The 18,871-nt window shown below is 34.5% G+C and overlaps 1 protein-coding gene across 11 annotated transcripts in view; it reads right to left on the bottom strand.

Annotated features, from left to right (window-relative positions):
• The window catches only part of PTBP3 (polypyrimidine tract binding protein 3), a 129,453-nt gene that overhangs the window by 62,309 nt on the left and 48,273 nt on the right, over nucleotides 1-18,871 (bottom strand). For all 11 annotated transcript variants that reach the window (XM_041761214.1, XM_041761212.1, XM_041761213.1 and 8 more), the window contains 2 exons: nucleotides 8,247-8,416; nucleotides 4,443-4,589 (listed from right to left, as the gene is read on the bottom strand). In XM_041761214.1, coding sequence (XP_041617148.1) covers nucleotides 4,443-4,589; nucleotides 8,247-8,416 — 317 coding nt within the window. The remainder of the gene's footprint in view (nucleotides 1-4,442; nucleotides 4,590-8,246; nucleotides 8,417-18,871) is intronic.

The raw sequence follows: 18,871 nt of genomic DNA, 5'->3' as shown, positions 1-18,871 counted from the left end.
TAAACTTAACTTCACTGACTTAACTTCATTATGCCATCAATCATTCTACTAATCATTTTTATTATACAATTCTACATATCTGCTAATTGCTACCAGTATTACTATTCTTGTTGTAGTTTCTCTTCCTTCACTCTTCCCCTTTGGCATGTGGGATACCACAGTGGAGAAATATAAGTGGTTTATACTGCCCTAATCATTCTAGAGTTCTCAATATATTCTGCATTAGTACTTCACAGAGCACTGAGTACAAAAGTCTCGGGTAGGAGGCATGCAAGAAATGCTTTTGACAACAAAAATTTGAGAAAATAATACCTGGAAAGAAGACAGAGTTTTAAGTAACTCTACAGTTTCAATGTCTAAAAAAAAAAAAAAAAAGACTTCATTTATTTGACAGAGGGAGTACAAGCAGGGGGAGCAGCAGAAGGAGAGGGAGAAGCAGGCTCCCTGCTCAGTGGTGCCCCTAATTTTTAAGTATTTTGCAAACAGTCTTTCTGGAATAGTTGTAATAATTATTAACAAAGGAAACAGCAGTAGCATGATTGGAAAAATCAACCAATATTTTATCATGGTCAGGGAGGCCAAATATACTTCATATGAAATTTAAATATGCCTGGATAATGTGAAAAAGTTCTAAAACTAGGATGGAGGGGCACCTGGGTGGCTCAGTTGGCTAAGCATCTGCCTTTGGCTCAGGTCAAGATCCCTAGGTCCTGGGACTGAGCCCCACATTGGGCTCCCTGCTCAATGGGGAGACTGCTTCCCACTCTGCCCTCCCCCTCTGGTCCTGCTCTCCTGTGTGCATGGCACAGGTGCTCTCTTTTACAAATAAATAAAATCTTTAAAAGATTAAAAAAATAAAATTGAGATGGAAATGAACATACAATAAAATGCACAATTCTTAAGTGTACAGTTTGATGATATTTTAGTACAGCCTTTTTAAGGAAAATACTTCTATGATTATTTCTTTGCAGATTTATAAATGTCCAACCACAAGATTAAAAAAAAAAACTGTCTATACCGTAACGACTATAATTAATACAACCATTTCTCAAATGGTGTCCCTCAAAATATGATCTAAATCTTTTAGCTCTAATTTTAGTTTAAATAAAAGGATAAAAATATTTGGTATTCATCTGACCCTCTGCCAAGTATGTCTATAGGCTGGAAAAGAAGTTATGTGCATGTTTTGGGTTATCTTGCTATTGAGAGAACAAAAGATAATGAAACAGTAATTTATCAGTTTCCTGGACCTATCAGAAAAAAAAACATTTGATATATTTTATATATGCAAACAGGTACTTTCAATTCTGACTTCAGTTTTGGTGTAGCACTTTTAAAATAAAAATTATATTTATCAAACATCAGTGCATAAAAACTGCACAAAAGTAACAAAATGGAAAGGGCACTGGGAAGAAATCAAGGCTATCTAAGAATAAACTAGGTCATTTCAGCTGGCTCTGGTTGCCAAGCAACTGGGATTTCTCACAGTTTCCCTTCAGAATAATCCATTTCTTTAAGAGTTTTATTAAATTATTTATTTCTTCTTCAAGACTTATACTAACATATTTAGGAATCAAACTAACAAGAAAACTTCCATGACTTATATGAAAGAAAATTTAAAACTCTAATGAAGACAGGAAACAAAATATAACTTTTTCCTCCAAAGAATCAGACAGCAACATAAATATGTTAATTATCTTCAAATTAATCTATAAAAACCCAATTCAGTTACTGGGGTGGGGAGGAGTTATCAAAAAAGTTCTATTCTATATGGAACTAGTTGGGGGTGCCTGGATGGTTCAGTTGGTTAAATGTTCAATTCTTGATTTTGGCTCAGGTTTTGATCTCAACTCTGAGTTCAAGACCTGCATTAGGTTCCATGCTAAGTGTATAGCCTACTTAAAAAAATAAACAAATGAATAAATAAATTTTAAAAATATAGTAACTATTTAATGGCTGAAAAGAAAGAGTAAAGAATAGGGCTTTGCCCTCCCTATTCAATGTATCAGTACTGGAGACATTTGTCCTACAGACATGGAAACAAGAATGGAACAGAATGGAATCCAAAAAGTAGTCTGTATTAGACGCAGAGTGAGAAGCCCACCCATGAGGGTATATCAGGGCCATGCAAGCAGAATGTGAACGTCTGTCTAGAAAGTGTATATATGCATATTATAAGTAGGGAAAAGCAGGTGTATGGAAAACTACAACATGACAAAGGATAGTTTCCCATGTGTGGATAATAAATGAGTTATTAAAAAATAAATAAAAACAGTAAGGGAGAAACTGGTCACTGGGAGTTAGAAAAAAAAGACCAAATCCTATCCTCACTCTCCAACTCCAAAATATTTCTAATAAAACCAAAAATTTAAATTAAAATAAAAACAGCTAAAACATAAAAGTATGAGAAGAAATAGGTGAAAAAAGTTTTTAAATATTGCTATGCTAGCTTTTTACGAGCATGGTATCAAAATCAGAAATCATAACATAATCTTGAGACTTGACTATTGTATAAAAACAGTTTTAAAAGTGTATTAGCAAACAAAACTCACAGTGACAGAAAGCAGAATGAATGCCAGAGGCTAGAGGAGTGAGGGAATAAGATATTAGCATTTAGGGTACAGAGTTACAGTTGGAGAAGTTGAGGGAATTCTGGATATAGATACTAGTGATGGATTACACAATGTGAATGTACTTAATGCTGCTGAACCACACTTATCAATGGTTAAAATGGTAAGTTTTATGTTATATATATTTTACCACAGCTTTAAAAATGGGGGAAAATTGTATTAACAATTAATACAAAGTTGTATTAATTTTATTTAACCTGATAAAATTTTAATCAGATTAAAATCCTGATCTGTAAGTTATTAAATAAATATTGAGTAAGTGGTAAAATGTACTTTCTCACCTAGAATATTAACAAAGATGACAATAAAACTGTTTGCTCACATATTATCAGTGGCAATCTAATAAGTAAAACATATTCTTAAAAAAAGCAATCATATATCAAAATATAAAATATGCATATGCTTAGTCTCAGCAATTTTGAGGCCACAAATGTAAACTAATAAGAAAACATTGCAATTGTGCTAAGATATAAGAATGTTGCTACAATCTTATTTGTAAAAGAATAAAATTGGAAACAACTTCAGTGTCTATTAACAAGACATTGACAGATTATGGCTATTTTATAGAAAGGAGTATTACTCATTCATTTAAAAATCATGAAGTTATTCTACTTTTGCTGCCACGAAACAACATCTATGATATATTATACAGAAAAAATAACAGCTTCCAAAACATTAGGATTCCACTGATGTAAAATCATATACATAGACAATAATACACCTGAATAGAAAGAAGGGCTACACACCAAACAATTAGCAAAATGTTAATTAGCTATCTCTGGATAACTGTTTTGTTATTCAATGTTGTTTTTGTTATTATTTTTACTGTTCTGGATTGTTTGAATGTTTTACTATAAGAGTGTATGCTATTTAGAATTTCTAAGTCAGTTTTTCATTTTAAAAAGTCTAATATCTAAAAAATTAAATATCTATCATCGCATTTACTAAGTTTATATAAGCTATTATATACCATTAATATCTCTTAGAACAAGTTAAGGATTTTGCACAGGAAAAGTTATTGTTTTAAAAATGTGGAAAACTAAAAAAAAAAAAATAATAAAAAATAAAAAAAAAAATGTGGAAAACTATAATTTACATTCAGTAGCTTGCATCATAATGACTTTCAACAGAATCAAAGAGTTGAAAGAGTTCTTTTGCCTAGGGCAAGAGCAAAGGGGCCAAACTTGCTCTTAACATAATAAGAAAACCTCTTTCCTGCTTTGTGGATCAATTTTTCTATCCTTAAGTAACTTCAAATTACTATTTTAGCTACTACACATCAACCTGGAGAAACACAAAAACAGCCAACATGAATTCTATCAAAATAAAAACTGAAAAAATGAGGTTAGAGATGTTGATATTTTACATTCCACATTCATCTAGAAGAGTCAAAAATCATTTAATGAATGTTAGGTTCAGTTATTTAACATTACAATAGAAGCCTCATTCAAATTATTTTTTTCTCATTCAAATTATTAATGTCTTTCTTATGTATCTGTAAAAAGTTCCTTTTAGATCTGAAATTTTAAGAGATAGATAAGAACATAATTTTTTCTTTCCTTTTACTCATGAAAAGTTTCAAGGGAAAACTAACTCCATAACGTCAAACATATTTCTAAATGGCACTACGTAAGCCTTCAGGTAAGATTTTACATACACAATCTTTACTAATAAGGCATCCTAACATGAAGGAAATCACATTCCACCCCCCGCCAAAAAACAGAAAATTATTTTTAAGGTATTATACCATGTGTTCTTGTAACTAATTTTTAAAATGCCTTTAATACTTACAGCTTAAAAAAAAATACTTACAGCTTGATTAGGTAGATTGTCAGTCTTAAGTTCTCTGTGATTGGAATACTGAATAAAAACAGGCTGGCTTCGAAGGTGAGGAGTAACAGGAGTGTAATAATTCACCATAGTAACAGCAGCTTCCTCAGAAGCCATTTCTAAGAAAGCCTGCAATAAACACAAGAAAGAAAAGTGAAAGCTCATGTTTTTGAAAGACAGCTAAGAACTATGAAAAGACTTTTGCTTCAAAGTGTATCATTGATGTTAACTGAAAACACATTTGAAAAGTTGGGACTGGGAAATTGCCAGCTGAATGATTTCATGTGGCTTTTGGTTTTCCTCTTTTTTCTGTTTCTTCTAAAGCCTAGAAATAATTAAAAAGGCAAAAATAAAGGTGAACATCAGCATTGTAAATGGATGCTTTCAGGGGTTGGAATTTAACAGTTCTTTCCTAAATAAAAACTTCTCAAAGATGGGGGGCATAATGATTTGCTCTCCTTCACCTTTTACTGAACAGCTGTTTATGATACAATTAAGTTTATGATAGAATTGGGAACGCCTGGGTGGCTCAGAGGTTGAGCATCTGCCTTTGGCTCAGGGCGTGGTCCCAGAGTCCTGGGATGGAGTCCTGCATTGGGCTCCCCAAAGGGAGCCTGCTTCTCCCTCTGCCTGTGTCTATGTCTCTCATGAATAAAATGAGATAAATAAAATCTTTAAAAAAAAAAAAAGTTTATCATAGAATTAAACAGAGCATTCAGGTGCAAAGGCTCAACTGTTCATATTAGGGAAATGGAAGAACTTTCTACATTAAGTCAGTATTAAGTCCTTCAAGTGACTTTTTTTGAGATCTGTGTTAAAAAATAGAGACACATCAGGCCCCAAATGAAGTTACCTGTACTAAGCCAAAGTCACCAAACCAAGACTTAATATCTAACAATTACAGTTTCAAACTCTCCCAAGATTGCAATCTTAAACCAGTCCATCTGGAATCACCTGGCCAGCACTAGTGAGGTCATCTGCCTGACAGACGCCCACTATTCCCTAAAGGAAGGTGACTTGCCTGAAACAATTCACTCTACTAGTAACTTCCTTGTCCCACCCTATTCTGCCTATAAAAGTCTTTCGTTTTGCACTGCTCTCACAGCTCCTTTCTATCTGCTAGATGAGATGCTGCCCAATTCATGAGTTGCTGAATAAAGTCAGCCAATAAAACTGAATTTCAACTGAATTTCATCTTTAACATCTGTAATCAGTGTACTAATATCAGGTATTTGAAAAATAATATAGGAAGAGCTGAGATAGAAGTTGTTCCTTGGGACTTGTGTCTTACTCTATAAATATGGCTTCTTCTGACTGTCAAAACTCTACTAACAACCACTCTGACCTCTCAAAACTACTGTAAGGACATCTAAAATTTAAAATGCAAGAAGAACCCCTGATCCAAATCAATCAAATTTCTAGACAATTCAATTCTTTTTCACTACAAAAAGTATGCAATTAGCAAGTGTACAGTAACCACTTCAAATTATCCATAAAACATTTAGAATTTACTTATAAAAATATGTATTTATTAACAAATTTCCTGAACACAGCATATGTGAAATATCTATAAAACAAACTATTTGTTTATAATTATATTACTTGCTAAGTGTTTCTTTTTTTTTTTTTTTAATTTTTATTTATTTATGATAGTCACAGAGAGAGAGAGAGAGAGAGAGAGAGAGGCAGAGACATAGGCAGAGGGAGAAGCAGGCTCCATGCACCGGGAGCCTGATGTGGGATTCGATCCCGGGTCTCCAGGATCACGCCCTGGGCCAAAGGCAAGCGCCAAACCACTGCGCCACCCAGGGATCCCTTGCTAAGTGTTTCTATTTGGCAAATACTCCAATAATGAATATTAACTTGACAAATGTTAAGTATGATGCTAAACTACATCAATCAAGTGTCACAACTGAACCAATTAAATGCTTTAACAGAACCAACAATATTCTATGAAGTAGTACTGTTAACCACATGACAGTGATCAAATATCATTAATTAATCCACAAGAGATAAAATTCCACTATTTTCAAGGAATAAATATCCACAATGCAATTTAAAACCACCATCCAAGTGTATTAGTAATATACTTTTACTAGTTTTTCTACGAGGATAAAAATGATCAAGGTAACCAAAACAGCTATAGCAGTACTTCTTCCTATTTGGTTTTTAATCATCTTTTCAACAAAGAACTTGTATACTGTTTACTAATAATATTCACTATATGGTGGGAAGAGTATCTTTCTGAAAACTTCTTCATAAATGCAAAGAACTAAACTCAATGTCTAACAGTCACACAAAGGAAAAGCCAAACATCTTTGGAATACATGATTCCTGTTATAGAAAATTTTTCCTTAAAGTATTATATATGACCTAAAAATTGATACATAAAAATAACTTTCTCCACATAGACCCCAGTAAAGGAATTATTTAGGTTTTCCCAAAGTATCCAGAGAAATCTATTTTCATTATAAGGGTTGGAGAAAAAAACAAAAGTCACTGCCCAGAGAACGGCTGGTGAAAATATCCCTATGCTGCCCTCAACACTCTACCTCTAAGTACCATAGGGAAGATCACACCTACAAGTAGTCCTAATGATTCACATGACACTCTCTCATTAAAGTATATTACTAACAAAATATTTTCTAAGCAGGATTTATGATCCAAAGACAAGCAATTAACATAACAACACTACAAATAAATTATAAATTCAGAACCAATAGTAGAGACAAAGACAAAGTGTGATGTTGTCCGCTGCCCTTCATAACCATTTGACAGTATGTACAGGATACAATACATGAAACATGATAATGCACATGATACATCTGACAGCCTTTAGACTTGCCCACCTTGACTCTTTTAAAACCACGCAAAGCATACTAGTCTCAATAGTGACAACTGAGTTAAAATAAAGATCCAAGTACATGTACTATCTCCAAAAGATGTAAGATAAATGTGTAAACACAACGAAAGCTGAATAGTAAGACCTGTTATTTAACCTCTCCAGATTTAAATAACTTCATCTAAATTAAATGGGAATTTTACTTAGTTTACTGAAGGGCCAAAATCAGACATCATCCAGTCTTTTTCATGTCCAACACATATCCATCTATTTATAAGTGCATTTATGTTTCTTAAACTTATTTATGAAAATTTTAAGTAAGAACATGGAACTTATCACAATGTACTACACAAGGTCTAGGGCCTAAATTTGTTGTCCTCTTCTTACCAGCAATGTTCAGTATAAAAGATTTTTAGGACAATCAAAAACTGGGGAAGAAATAATAAAGAATTCATCCTAGTAGGGTCTGAGCTGGAACAAGAAAGCAGGCAACTGTTCAACACAATTCCTTATTCATCTTAAGAAAAGCATATTAACTTCTGAAATGAAAAATTTCTAGCAGTCCCTTTCGAATTATTAAAGAAGCTATATATTAATTCTACAACTAAAATATACTACATATTTCTATATAAATTTTGGAAAACTTAAATATTCCTTAATTGCCAAATAAGGTATAATTTATATCCCCTCTCTGATAATTAAAGGGTATTTTCATGAACTCTATTATAATTAAGAATATAAAAGGTTTTTTTGTTAAGGAAGAAAAGGACAAGTCACTGAATTAATATTTTTGTTGTTTCCTGTCACACATAAAAAAATTCTATTTAAAAAACTATGTAAAGAAAATGAAATTTAGGAAATACAGAACAGTTCAAGAAAATAAGTCATCTTTAACACTAATACCCAGAGAAATCACTGTGGTTCGATTTTTAAATATTACATACCTGGCTTTTTCCTTTCAACATCAAAAGATTAGTGACTTTGCCAAATGGTAGACCTAATGATATGACCTCTGCTTCGGTGACATCACTTGGAATTTTGCGAAGATGAAGAACACGGGAAGGCGAACAGGGAGGTCTATCTCCTTTAAATTTCTTGTTGTCATTCCCATTAGCTAAAAAATAAGATTTTGTGAAGTTACAGAAACTAATTTAGGTTGACATATTACATTAACCCTATTGTCATGTTTCATCTTCATTAGTTTTAGTTTTTGAAATTCAGGAAACTATGAGGTTGATCAGGGAAGAGAAGGACAGTGGAAAACCAACCACCGACCTTCAATAAATGGGTGTTTTGGTTTTTCAATGCAAGTATTAAATTTGTTCAAACCTGAAGTCTGATTTTTAACTTCAAGGAAAAGTATTGGATAAATTACTATTTTTTTTTGTGAATAAAGAATGTTTATATGTCTCTAATGTATTTTTTAAAGATATTTTTCTAATTTGTTCTAGTGCTAAATAAGAACAATAACTTTTAGTAAGGATTATAAAAGAAATTTTGTATTTACCACATCCTGAGGGGATTTGGATTTGAGCTGTATCACTGTGAAAATAAGTTTATTTCTTAGGCATTACGTATTTTTTACTAATTTTTTAACGAAGTGTTTTTTAGAAGCTAAATTATGGTTTCCTAAGATAATCTTATTCCTTATTACATAATAGTAGGTCTTAACGTAAGCAATATCTTGTTAGAAATGCAAATTTTCAGCCCTACCCCATATCTACTAAATCATAACCTAGGGGTGGGGCCCAATAACTCATATTTTAATAAGCCCTCCAGATGATTTTGACACAGTCTGAAGTTTGAGAACCACTGCTGCACAATAAAGAAATCCACTAGCCCAGTTTACAGCTAAATCTTATTTAAATCCTTTTGTTTTAACACTGACAATAACTAGAACTGACAAGCCTATAATGAATACTCAAATTTATATACATAAGATTCAGAAATGTTTTTCGCCAAATACAGCACCATGTAAGACTAAATGCAAATTATTTGAAAGCCCTAAATTTCATTACACTTTTTTTTAATGCTAAATAGTACCATACTTAGTACTATTAGGAAAATACAATCTTTCCAAATGCCCAAAATTATCATTTTTCCAAATATTAATGGAACCTTGCAAACAAATAACATGAACACCATAAAAAAATTATATGGCAATACTTTGTACCCAAATCTTCTGTGGCACAGAACTCAACTTGCTTACAAGCGTGTAGGTTGACTTAATACCCAAACCAGCACTCCCAAATTCTCTGTTCATGAATGCAGGCAGCATCCTACTCAGACCCCAAAGATTATCAATTCCTATAGGTCGGTCCTTACTGGCTTGCTGTCCTGTATATAGCAAATGCTAGCAAGACTGTGAATAACAGGCAGTTAAATACTTATTGCAAATTAATCTGGGAGGCAAGAGATTCTTTTTCCTCCTCTCAATCACCCAGAAACACTGATTTTTCCCTCCAAAATGACTCATTACATTTTTTATGCCCACTCTCAGTGTCCCTAAATTCACCTATGATCTTTTCCCCTTCTACTTCCTCTAGCCTCACTCCCCTCCCATTCCAACTCAGATCCAACATCTTATTAACCAAACTAAAATAATGTATCACATCATTATCCTGCTTTAAACACCTTGTCCCTTAGATTCTAGCTTTCACATTGTTTTCACTTATACTGCCTCATACAAAAATATATCTGAGATAAAACTTACTAATTTTAATAGATGAAAAGACAGAGGTTCAGAGAATAAATGATTTTTGTACAAAGCCAGCAAGTGTTAAAAGTGTCATTTAAACTTAAATTTAAGGATACTATTTTTCAGCACAAAAAATCTCAAAATGTCTTACCATTTCTGGAAAAAAAGCAAAGCAACTTGACACTGACATACATTTTCAAAGTATGTACAGATTTATGCAGATTATAATGATAATATTATCACTAAATTAGAACACCATACATTATATTCTAGATAGTAGTGAAAGCGGCATACAGGGTGTTCCTCCCCCCAGTATGCCTAGATGTCCAGACAATAGTACCATCATCTTGTGCTTTCGTAACCAGCCCAAGGTGTTAAAAAACTGGAAAATCTCCTAAAAGCAAGAGCATTTTATCAGCTTACCCAGAATACTCCAAAATAAATGAAAGAACATTTAGAAGGCTTTTAACAGAGATTTTAATCACCTGTAGGAGTAAAAATAAATACCTACGCATGCTATTTAAGCTTGTTGTTATACTATCAAATAAAGATTTATGGCAACAATTTTTTATCAAGAAATATGCAATTATAGGGGATCCCCGGTGGCTCAGCTGTTTAGAGCTTGCCTTCGGCCCAGGGCATGATCCTGGATTCCCATGATCAAATCTGCACCGGGCTCCCTGCATGGAGCCTGCTTCTCCCTCTGCCTCTCTCTCTGTGTCTCTCATGAATAAATAAATAAAATCTTAAAAAAAAAAAAAAAAAAAAGAAATACGCAACTATAGAAACCCACCATTTTAGGTTGTTAATTGTTCGGAATTATAAAACTGCCTGAGCTATGTTAAGAGCATGAACTAATACATCAGACATCCAGTCCTAAGAAAGTTACCTGACATAACTGAGCCTCAAATTCTTTTCCAGTAAAATGAGAATAACAGGGCTATTTTCAAAATGAAATTAGAGAACATATTTAAATACCAGGTGTAGGGGCACCTGGGTGGCTGAGTCAGTTAAGTGTCTGCCTACCACTCAGGTCTGATCCTGGGGTCCTAGGATCGAATCCCCCATCAGGCACTCTGCTCAGTGGTGAGTCTGCTTCTCCTTCTCCCTCTGATCCTTCCCCTGCTTGTGCTCTCACTAGCACTCTAACTCTCTCAAATGAATAAATAAAAAATCTTTAAAACTAGGTGTAATGCTTAGCATAGTCTCGATTTTCTTGGGAAGGACTGTTTAACCTCAGGTAATGTCTTTCTACCTTTCTGGTATTAAAATGATGATTGTAGGTGACAGTGGCTTTTTTCTCTTGATGTGCTTAACTTTCCTAAATTTAAGACATTGCTCAAAATTAAAATTTTATTATTCTATGAAATCTAAAAATCTAAGAATTACTCATCTAGATGACCCCAGAAAAGGTTATAGCCAAAGACTTGATGAATATAATAATCTGAAAATGGAAAATATATAAGCAGTCATATGGCCAAAATTTACTAAAGTCAACAGGAAACAAGGAAATTCTAATGTATTTAATACATAACTTTGAGGAATTACTCTCTGCACAAAAAATACATTAGAGATTTTCCAAGGGAACCCTGGGTGGCGCAGCATTTTAGCGCCTGCCTTTGGCCCAAGGCGCGATCCTGGAGACCCGGGATTGAATCCCACGTTGGGCTCCCGGGGCATGGAGCCTGCTTCTCCCTCTGCCTATGTCTCTGCCTCTCTCTCTCTCTCTCTCTCTCTCTCTCTGTGTGTGACTACCATAAATAAATAAAAATTAAAAAAAAAATTTAGAGATTTTCCAAAATTGTTACTGTGAAAATCAACACTCAAAATACTTAGTTTGTAAAAGTCTTGCATTTTATTGAATATACTTAAAATTACTGAATGCCTGCTACATATTAGGTTCCAAAGAAAATAAGTAGAAGAGGCTTTATAAAATGCATTTTTCCCATCTCAAAAATGGAGAAACAACCAGGAAAACTATCCTAGAATACGGGTCTTTTAAAAAATGTAACTTTATTAGGGTATACTTTAGACATAATAATATCCACCTACATTTTAAATGCAATCTGACAATTTTTGACAAATATATATACCCATATGACCTCAAAAATCAAGATCTAGAACATTTCCATCTTCAAAAGTTTCCTAGTACTTCTTTGTCAGTCCTCCCTGCAAACACTCACCTCCTCAAGCTAAACATGTACCATTTGACACTACTATACTATCTTGATCACTATAGGTTTAGAGCAATTTTTTTAAATTTATTATTACTTTTTTAGTAATCTATACACCCAAAGTGGAGCTTTAACTCACAACCCTGAGAGCATGAGTTGCATGCTTTGCCGCTGGAGCCAGCCAGTACTGTGTTTATAGCAATTCTTGAAATTAAGTACTTATGTGGGGGAGAATTCACATCCTAACAGTTTTGAGTCATGCAAAACATATGCTTTATGACTTCTCTCTGCCTTTACTTAGGTCTTAATTTCCCTTAACATCGTTGTATGGTTTTCAGTGTAATGGTCTTGCACATATTCCTGACCCTGTATCCTGCAACCTTACTAAATTCTTTAGAATTTTCTACATACACAGTTTTATTTTTTACTCTCCAACATGTATGCCTTTTATTTCTTATTCTACTTTTATTGACCTGGCTAGGACTCCTTGTATAAAGTTGAATAGAAATAATGAGACTGGACATACTTGCATCATTGTGGATTTCAAAGGACAGGACTCTCTTATACCATTAAGTATGATGTTGGAGTTTCACACCTTTATCGGGGTAAACAGGTTCCCTCTATTCCTAGGTAGTTTAGGGTCTTGTTTATCAGGAATAAAAACTGAATTTTTCAAATGCCATCCCAGGATATATTAAGATGATCATTAAAATTCTTCTCTTTGTTCTGTTAATAGAGTATATTGCACTAATTTTCAAAAGCTAAACCACTTTGTATTCTTGGAATAATTCTGACTTGGTCACAATATATGATCTCCTCTCCATAGATACATAGCTGAATTTAATGTCTTCTAAGTATTGTTTTTGGGTCCATTTTCATGAGGAATATTAATCTGTAGTTTTCCTTCCTGTATCAAAGATAATATTAACCTCATAAAATAAATTAGGAAGTGTTCTTCTATATTCTGAAAGAGTTTGCATAGCATTGGTGTTATCACTTCCTTAAATAAAGGCATAGGGTCTTAACTTTTTTTTTTTTTTTTAAGATTTTATCCATTTGAAACAGAAAACATGCACAAGTGCACTCAAGAGAAATTGCGCAGGGCAGGAGAGGTAGAAGCAGGCTCCCTGCTGACCTGGGAGCCCGATGTGGGTCTCAATCCCAGGACTGAGAGATCATGACCTGAGCCAAAGGCAGACGCTTAACCAACTGAGCCACCCAGGCACCCCAGGTCTTAAACTTTTTAATTCTCAACTTGATTTAAAATAAGTATAGAGTTATTTGGGTTTTCTAGTCATTTTCTATCAATTGTGGTATTTTATATTTTTCAAGGAATTTGTCCACTTCATCTAAATTGAATGAATACCTGTTCGTTCATTTTATTGACTTACAACTCTTCATAATATTTGCTTAATATCAGTCTTAGCCTGCTTAGGATACTATAACAAAATACGACAGACAGGATAATTTAACAATAAAAATTTACTTTTTCATAGTTCTGGAGACTGGAAGTCCAAAATTAAGGTGCCAGCATATCACTTTCTAATGAGGACTCTTTTCCTGGCTTATAGACAAGGCACCCTTCCAAGGGTCCTCACATGGCAGGGGTGGAGGCAAGAGCAAGCTCTCTGATATCTCTTTATAAGGATTCTAATCCCATTGTGAGGGCTCCACCTCCAAGGCCCAGTCTCCACATACCATCACATTGAGGTTTGGGCCTTTACACACATGAATTTGGGGGATACACAAACATTCAGTCCATGACATCATCCTTTTAACATTTGGAGCATTCTTGATATTGGTAATTCCTCTCAGTTTCTGGTCTACCTAGAGATTTATCAATTTTACTGACCTATTAAAAACTATTGGTTTTATTAATTTTTCTCTGCTTGTTTTCTATGGCCTTAATTCATGCTTCTCATATTTTTTTTAAAAGATTTTATTTATTTATTCATGAGAGACAGAGAGAGAGAAGCAGAGACATGGGCAGAGGAAGAAGCAGGGCTCCATGCAGGGAGCCTGACAAGGGACTCAATCCTGGGACCCCAAGATCACGACCTGAGCTGAAGGCAGCACTAAGCCGCTGAGCCACCCAAGAAAATTTAATATTTTCTTCCTTCTATTTACTTGGGAGTTTAACTTGCTTTTCTCTGCTATGCTTAGCAGCATAGGTGATTCATTTTATATTTTTTCTTTTCTAATAAACAAAACTATAAATTTCCTTCTAAGAATAGTTCTGGCTGCACCCTTCAAAGTTTAGTAAATTATGTTTTCATTTTAATTCAGTTCAAAATATTTTCTAATTTCCTTTGTGACGTATTTGATCATAGGTTAAGTGTTACTTTAAAAAGATTAATTGGGAAAATTTTCCCCATATACTTGAGGTTTATGCTTTTTTGATTTCTAATATAATTTTAATGAAGAGAACTAATTCTATATAATTTTAATGCATTCACCTTTTATTGAGACTTGTTTTACTTGGTAACTATTTCATGTGAACTTGAAAAAATGTGTATTCTGGTGGTATTGCAGAAACTGGTCCACTGTCAATTAAAACAAGCTGGTTGTTAGTGTTGAAAACATCTATATTAAGGGATCTACAAACTTCTTAAATGACTATATAAGTATTTTAGACTTTGTGAGCTATATAATCTCTGTTGCATCTATTTAACTTTACAGTGGTCGGATGAAAGCACCCACAAGTATGTAAAATAAAGGAGTGTGCCTAGGTTCAAATAAAGTTTTATACACGAACACTGAAATTTCTATTTCATATAAGCTTCATGTATCTCAGAATACTGTTATTTTTTTCAATTTAAAAATGTAAAAATCAGTCTTAGGTCACAGGAAATACAAAAATGGGCAAATAAGACAGATTTGGTTTACAAGTCAGAGTCTGTTAACCTCTGTGTCCTGATTTTCTGTTTACCATGCTGTCAACTGAGAGACGTTTTGAAATCTCCAATTATAACTGAATTTATCTACTTCTCTATTTAGTTCTATTAGCTTTCATTTTATGTATTTTGAAGCTCTGTAACAAGAAATACAAATAAATACAATGGAACACAAAATGATAAATAATGAATAAAATGAAACCAAAAAAAGTGGTCTACAGAAAGCTAAGGAAACAAAGGAAGAAAACAACAAAGAATAAATGGGACAAATAGAAAACAAATAGCAAGATGGTAGACTTAAAACCAACCATGTCAAATAATTAAGTAGAAATGGCAAAAGATTCCAGTTAAAAGGCAGTTTATCAGTGTGATAAAAGCAAGACTCAATTATATGATGTGAAGGAGAAATCCATTTTTTTAAACTTTATTTTTAAGTAATCTCTATACCCATTGTGGAGTTTGAACTCACAACCCCAAGACCAAGAGTTACATGCTCTACAGACTGAGCCAGCCAGATGCCCCAGAAGAAATTAATTTTAAGTATAAAATCTCAGGTTCAAAGTAAAAGGAATGGAAAAAGATAAATATGTAAACAGTAATCATAATAAAGTTGAGTGGGCTGTACTAACAGACAAAGTAGACTTCAGGAAAAGGAGTTCACAGATTAGAAGAATAAATACTGTTAAAATGTCTACACTACCCAAAGCAATCTACACATTTAATGCAATCCCCATCAAATACCAACAGCAGTCTTCACGGAACTAGAACAAATGATCCTAAATTTTGGTATGGAACCACCAAAGATCTCAAACAACCAAAGCAATCTTGAAAAGGATAAGTAAAGCTAGAGACATCACAATTCCAGACTTTAAGCTGAAATCATCAAACAGTATGGTACTGGTACAAAAACAGGGTCATAGATCAATGCAATAGAAGAGAAAACCCAGAAATAAACCCATAATTATATGATCAATTAATCTTTGACAAAGCAGGAAAGAATATCCAATGGGGGGAAAAAAAGTCTTTTTAACAAATGGTGTTGGGAAAATGGAACAGCAACATACAAAAGGATGAAAGTGGATGACTTTCTTTCACCACTCACAAAAATAAAGTCAAAATGGACTAAAGACCTAAATATATTTAATATCCTCAAGTTATAACAGTCTAATCTGAATTTATGCCAGTTTATCTTCAGTAACACACAAAAATTCTATACCTTTACACTTCTATCCCCACCTCTTTCTGTTGTGTCACAATACTATATCTTTGTACATGTGTCCCCCAAAACATGAACTAATAATTCTTTTAAATTCATTAGTCTCCTACATTGCATGGAGCAAAAATGTGGAGCTTACAAACAAGTCACACGCTAGCTTTTAGATTAGCAATACTTTAAAAAATGCAGTTCTTTTGTGAAAGACCTGTACTTTGAAAACTATAAAACACTAATGAAAGAAATGGAAGGCAGCACAAAGAAATTGAAAGACATTCCATGTTCACAGGTTAGACGAATAAATACTGTTAAAATGTCTACACTACCCAAAGCAATCTACACATTTAATGCAATCTCCAGCAAATGAACCATAAAAATCCTAGAAGAGAACACAGACAGTAACTTCTTTGATACCAGCTATAACAACTTCTTTCTAGATATATCTACTGAAGCATGGGAAACAAAAGAAAAAATAAACTATTAGTACTAGAGCAAAATCAAGCTTCTGCACAGTAAACCATCTAATCAACAAAACTAAAAGATAATCTAAGGAATGGGAGAAGATATTTGCAAATAACATATTTGATAAAGGGTTAAGTATCCAAAATATATGAAGAACTTATAAAACCCCCAAAATGAATAATCCAATTAAAAATGAGTAGAAGACATGAACAGACATTTCTCCAAGGAAGACATGCAGATGGCCAAGAGAAAGATGAAAAGATGCTCATTATCACTTACTATCAGGGAAATGCAAATCAAAACTACAATAAGATATCACCTCATCTGTGAGAATGGCTAAAATCAGTAACACAAGGAAGAACAGGTGTTGGTGAGGATGTAGAGAAAAGGGAACCCTCATGCACTATTGGTGGGATATCATATGGTATGTCATTCTCTATTTCGCTTAGCATATTACTCTCTAGTTCCATCCATGTCACTGCAAATGGAAAGATTTTATCATTTTTATAGCTGAATAATATTCCATTTAAATGGGAAAAATACACACCACATCTTTTTTAAGATTTTATTTGAGTGAGAAAGAGAACATGAATGGGGGAGGGGCAAGGAGAAAGTGGGGAGGGGCAGAGGGAGAGGGAGAAGCAGACTTCCCACTTAGCTGGGAGCCCAATTAAAGAAATGGACCCCAGGGCTTAATCCCAGGATCATGACTTGAGCAGAAGGCACATGCTTAACCACATAAGCCACCCAGGTGCCCCTTAAGATTTTTTTTTTTTTTTAATAATCTCTACATCCAAAATGAGGCTTGACTCACAACCCCGAGATCAAGAGTCACACATTCCACCGATCGAGAAAGCCAGGCGCCCTTCTCTTTTTTCTCTTTTTTTTTTTTTATTATTATTATTTATGATAGTCACAGAGAGAGAGAGAGGCAGAGACACAGGCAGAGGGAGAAGCAGGCTCCATGCACCGGGAGCCCGATGTGGGATTCGATCCTGGATCTCCAGGATCGCGCCCTGGGCCAAAGGCACGCGCCGAACCGCTGCGCCACCCAGGGATCCCTCTTTTTTCTCTTTTTAAAGATTTTATTTATTTATTCATGAGAGACACAGAGAGAGAGAGAGAGAGAGAGAGAGAGAGAGAGAGAGGCAGAGACACAGGCAGAGGGAGAAGCAGGTTCCATGCAGGGAGCCTGACATGGGAATCGATCCTGGGACTCCAGGATCACACCCTGGGCTGCAGGTGGTGCTAAACCACTGTGCCACCAGGGCTGCCCCTTTTTTTCTTAATCTGCGACTGGACTTTTAGAGTCAGGTGTGTTACACATAAATAATCTTATTTTGGGCAGCCTGGGTGGCTCAGCGGTTTAGCACTGCCTTTGGCCCAGGGCCTGATCCTGGAGACCCGGGATCGAGTACTGCATCAGGATCCCCGCATGGAGCCTGCTTCTCCCTCTGCCTGTGTCTCTGACTCTCTCTGTGTGTGTGTGTGTCTCTCATGAATAAATCAATAAAATCTTTTTAAAAAAATCTTATTTCTTTTTTAAAATCCAATTTAACTAAAAAACAAAAACATCTTTTTTAAAGATTTTATTTATTATGAGAGACACAGAGAAAGAGAGCCAGAGACACAGGCAGGCTCCATGCCGGGAGCCCAATGTGGGACTGAATCCCAGGACTCCAGGATCATGCCCTGGGCTGAAAGCAGGCACTTAAGCCCCATGTTGGGTGGAGAGATTACTTAAAACTGGAGACTTTGTAGGGGTACCTGGGTGGTTCAGTTGGCTAAGCATCTGACTCTTGGTTTTGGCTCAGGCATGGGTCATAGGAATGAGCCCCCACAAGGGGCTCCACTTTCATGGAGAGTCTGCTTGAAGATTCTATCCCTCCACTTCTCCCCACACTTAGCACACACTCTCTAAAAGAAATACGTAAATCTTTAAAATGAAATAACAATCTTTATTAAAAAATAATTGGGGGCTATGGAAATCAGATTCTTCCCCTTCCTCGGGGTCTTCTAGTTTCTGTCACTGTTTTTCTTTTTTTGATTGTTGTAAGCTATCTCTGTACCAAGAATCAGCCTTAGGTTTACATAAAACTGAAAGGTCTTCTTCTCTGGTTTCTTCTGA

This window comes from Vulpes lagopus, chromosome 7 (genome assembly GCF_018345385.1).
Source record: "Vulpes lagopus strain Blue_001 chromosome 7, ASM1834538v1, whole genome shotgun sequence".
Lineage (NCBI taxonomy): Eukaryota > Metazoa > Chordata > Mammalia > Carnivora > Canidae > Vulpes > Vulpes lagopus.
Note: the sequence above shows the minus strand (reverse complement) of the source record. Positions and strands in the feature narration are given on the sequence as shown.